Source organism: Aptenodytes forsteri, unplaced genomic scaffold, assembly GCF_000699145.1.
Source record: "Aptenodytes forsteri isolate BGI_AS27 unplaced genomic scaffold, ASM69914v1 Scaffold57, whole genome shotgun sequence".
In the NCBI taxonomy this organism is placed as follows: Eukaryota; Metazoa; Chordata; class Aves; order Sphenisciformes; family Spheniscidae; genus Aptenodytes; species Aptenodytes forsteri.
Window position 1 is genome coordinate 1,609,524 of NW_008796220.1, and position 4,145 is coordinate 1,613,668.

The following is a 4,145-nucleotide window of genomic DNA, read 5'->3' on the forward strand; positions in this document are numbered from 1 at the left end:
ACAGTTGGACTTGATGATCTTAAAGGTCTTTTCCAACATAAATGATTCTGTGATTCTATGAACTGCCTATTGTTTTTAATTAGCCTACTTCAACGTAAAAATGTTTTTCACAAAGGATCTAAAAGTTTCCCTTCTGGTCCTCATTTATCAAAAGACCTGAACTCATCATTAACTCTAAACATGTGAGTATTACCCTTGAGGTTATTGAGGCTATGAACTTGCTTAGATATAGAACCTTGTTTAAGTACAGCGCTGAACCAAAAACCTGTGGATGATCATATGCTTGTAAATTAGAAAGTGGAAATGATATTGATTATAAAGCATCCAATTTTCATTGCTAAAATCTTTAAATGTAAGTGAACAGCACACACATTGAAAAGTGAGGTTTCCCATTATAGGTAAAATATTTTGTTTGCAGTAAAGTCATTTGTGTGTCAGCTTTGAATTGAAAAGTTCATATTTGGAGAAGGTAAGTGGTACTCATGCTGTAGATTAGAGCTTCTCATCCTTTCAGTCGTGTTTCTGTTAATTAGAAATTCTTCCTACCTCATCATAGGTCCAGGTTTAGAGGTTTGAAAAATCCTTTGGTCTTTTCTGTTGCTTTTCATGCCTTTTCAGGGAGGTACACCTCACATTTAGGGTCTAGCTACTGGCTACCAGTGGAAAAAAGAAAGGGCAGAAGGGAGAAAGGGAGGAGGGGAGGAAGGAAGGAAGAAGTGAAGGAATGGAAAAGAAAGAGAAAAAGACAGGAAGAAAAGAAAGAGAAGCAGAAAGAAAGTGAAAAAGGTTAAAAAGAAGGAAAATGAGAAAAAGACGAAAAAAAAGAAAGAAAAGTCACTGAAGAGAAATGCATTTCACATTCTTTAAAAGATACATGCATCAAATTAATAGTCAATAAACTCCAGCAAAGAATGAACTGCATAGTACAGATGTTCTGCACGTAATAGTTTGCTGCAGTTTTTCCTTTGACAAACGTCCTTATTGCACTCGTCTTTTGAAGCGTATGAAAGCAGCATTTAATCGAAATGGGTCCCGTCTAGCACACTGATGATGCTTCATCTGACAGCAGCCAAACTGCCTCATGGAAAGTAGTTTAGCTCCAAATTAGCTTGCTTCTACGTTAAATACCAGCTTGCCTGAGAGATCTTTGTGAAGACTCCCATATATATCTGTAATATTCTGAGCTTTGAAGCATATGTGCCCAAAAGCTGAGATAGTCTCTGTTGAGAAGTACAGTACAGTACTCCAGGCTTCAACATAGACTAGAAATGGCAATTATAAAGTATTTGAATGCAGCTGACAAGACCGTCTATAAAAACAGTGTTACAGTGAGTATCAGAGCCAAGAAAAGTCTTGGTAGTCTGGGCAGATACTGTCATAAGGAGAATCATATGCGTAGTACATAAATAGATGAGCCAGGATCAGGATGGAGCAATTAGAGAAATCTAGATTCCCACATCTCTACCAAGTCTATTTACAGTATAAATTACTGCTTCTTTATACATCACAGCTGGTCCTGGAGAGTCACAATGAAATTGGGGGTTTGGTGTGCTAGAAGCTGTACAAAAATAGGAAAACATACATGTAGGCAAAACTAACTGGGATATTAGTAAATTAAATACTAATTTAGTAATTTTTAGTAAATTTAATACTAATTAAGTACCAGATCATGGAGAAGGGAAACTTTATCATTTCCGTTTCTAAATCATTAAAATGTGGCATGTTTTTGCCCAGGACCTTGCCTCAGGCAATTTCTGGCCATGGTTCAGAAGTCAACACAGCAAGGAAGTAACCCCAGTAGGCAGCCTGCGTGCAACATCTCTGTTTGGAGGCTGTAAGAGTTTAAGAGGTTTGGCCAGGGCATGCCAGTTCTTAAGTGCTAAAAAACAGATCCTGGCACTGTTTAGTTTGTATCATATAGGTGTAGGCATGAAAAATGGGACAAAAACCCAGAGAAATTTTCCTGCAGTCTGGCCTACCATCAAAAACCTTGTCTCCACCTGCTGAACAGTCCTATGCATTTGTGATTGCAAGATGTCTCACGAAGATGTTTGCTACTTCACTACTTTATTCAATATCCTGGGCATGGGGATGGCAGAGTACAAATGTCCTCCTCACATTCCTACTTTATGTACCTTCACCTGTGTGGCTTAACGGCAATAAAGTGTTAAACCACCTGCTTCATAAAGCAAATAGTTATTACGTGTTGTCTTTGAGCAGGCAAAAGTCTGTGTTTGTGATCACTGGAGCAAGTCCAGCATCCTAAGGAAGTTCTGACTTCTCACCCCCACCTGAACCAACATTTTGAAATTTGTCAGTATTTAGGATTTTACCCCTCTCACTCCAAGGGCCTGAATCAGACCTGGTCAGCATTGCTCAAAGGCTGGGACTTGGCTGGTGCTCAAAGATACACACAATAAAATGGAGATCCAGTTGCAAAGTAAATGATACCTTTTAAAAAGAGCCTACAAAAATAAAAACCATGTCAAATGTGAATGTGGGGTCAGAATGCATTCCCTGATAGCTTAGAACAAGAGGTAAAGTGATGGAGAAACTGGGTCTCACGGGTTTCATTTTAATGTTCCCCATGGAGCTTTCCCCTGCCAGGTTTCTAGCTGAAAGTCTCTCCTGTACGATCACAGGGCAGTCACCACAGACATTTTTCAAGGCCAAATCCCTTTCAAAGCATCTGAGAGGGTTGGAGAAAAGTTCAAAAATTAACAGTAGAACAGGAGGTAATATGCCCAAATGATGAGGTGAAACACCTACAAATCAGAAAAGGGTTAAAACAGTCAGTTCTTCTCCCTTAGCTGCAGTGGCTGGCTCCTTGAGACCATCCCTTTAGGACATAAAATAATCAGTCTCTCACTAATACTCTCCTAACCTTGGTGACATATTTAGTCACACAAGACATGAGTTAAATCAAAAAGATGAGCATCTGGAACTTTCTAGTGCATCTGTATAGCCCTTGTTACTTTTGCTTGATCCCCTTAATATCCCCATAACATATACACCCCCACTATATAGATATGTACAGTAAATGCCATTTCACAATGAGCTCAAGGAACCAAGATTCAGAAGCTACGGTCCTCCAATCCATCAGGAATTTGGTGTCTAAGTACCTCTGAAGACCTGACCCTATGTGAAATTTCTGGGGTTACACAAAATGTTTACCATTAGGAAGGACACTGAATTTAGGCTTTCTGAAGTCCCCTTAAGGTCACAAGGACTCTCTGAGGGGCTTAGGTAATACTTATCTGGACGCTGTTAATTGCAATGCAATTTTTTGTTACTCTGCAGGGCTCACCCAAGTGCAGGTCACAGATGGATGTGCAAGCTTTTCCAGTCTGGCCATCTCCAGCTCAGGCACAAACTGGAAACTCGTGTTCACTGTCACATCACCTCCAGGTAAGCTCCGTTTTCTGCATGTTTTTTGATTTGGTTAACTGAACTCAAAACCCTACAGGTGGTCTGGATTTATAAAAAGGGAGTTAAGCTTTGTTTGAATAAGTGGAGCAATGCCAAACTTCTAAATAGCCTGACTTCTGTTACACATCCAAGTTGGCATTACCCAGGCAGCAAGAGAGCTGGGTGATTCCTGTGCTATTCATGCAAGATCCCCAAAATCAAGATGAGTTAGTACAGAGAAGTATTGCCAGAGAAAGGTACTTCTTTCTTCCTGGATTCCCTAGCTATGAATCCCTTGTAGTAATCAGTTCCTTAAGGTCAGCTAAGCGACCCGAACAAACTCTTTCTTATAAATTGAGGCCTCTCATTCCCTCTTTTTTTTCCTGTTTGCATTCAGTAATTTTCCATCTATGCCTTTTACGGACCACTTGTCTGCACCTAGTCATCTTTATGGGTGCGACAGATTATGCACACTCAGAGCATGCCTCCAGGACTGGGCTCTGTTAGGGTCTCTCTGAGCAACCCAGTAATGGTGAAGTGGCAGGTGTGCTTATGCCTCCTTAGAAATACCAGCCGAAGGGGATCATAGAATCATAGAATCATAGAATCATTAAGGTTGGAAAAGACCTCTAAGATCATCGAGTCCAACCGTTGACCCAACACCACCATGCCCACTAAGCCATGTCCCTAAGTGCCTCATCTACTCGTCTTTTAAATACCTCCAGGGATGGGGACTC

The 4,145-nt window shown here is 40.4% G+C and overlaps 1 protein-coding gene across 1 annotated transcript in view; it reads left to right on the forward strand.

Annotated features, from left to right (window-relative positions):
• Window positions 1–4,145, forward strand: part of PKHD1 (polycystic kidney and hepatic disease 1 (autosomal recessive)) — a 289,357-nt gene that overhangs the window by 275,055 nt on the left and 10,157 nt on the right. Inside the window, exon 62 of the mRNA XM_019474554.1 lies at window positions 3,301–3,408. Coding sequence (XP_019330099.1) covers window positions 3,301–3,408 — 108 coding nt within the window. The remainder of the gene's footprint in view (window positions 1–3,300; window positions 3,409–4,145) is intronic.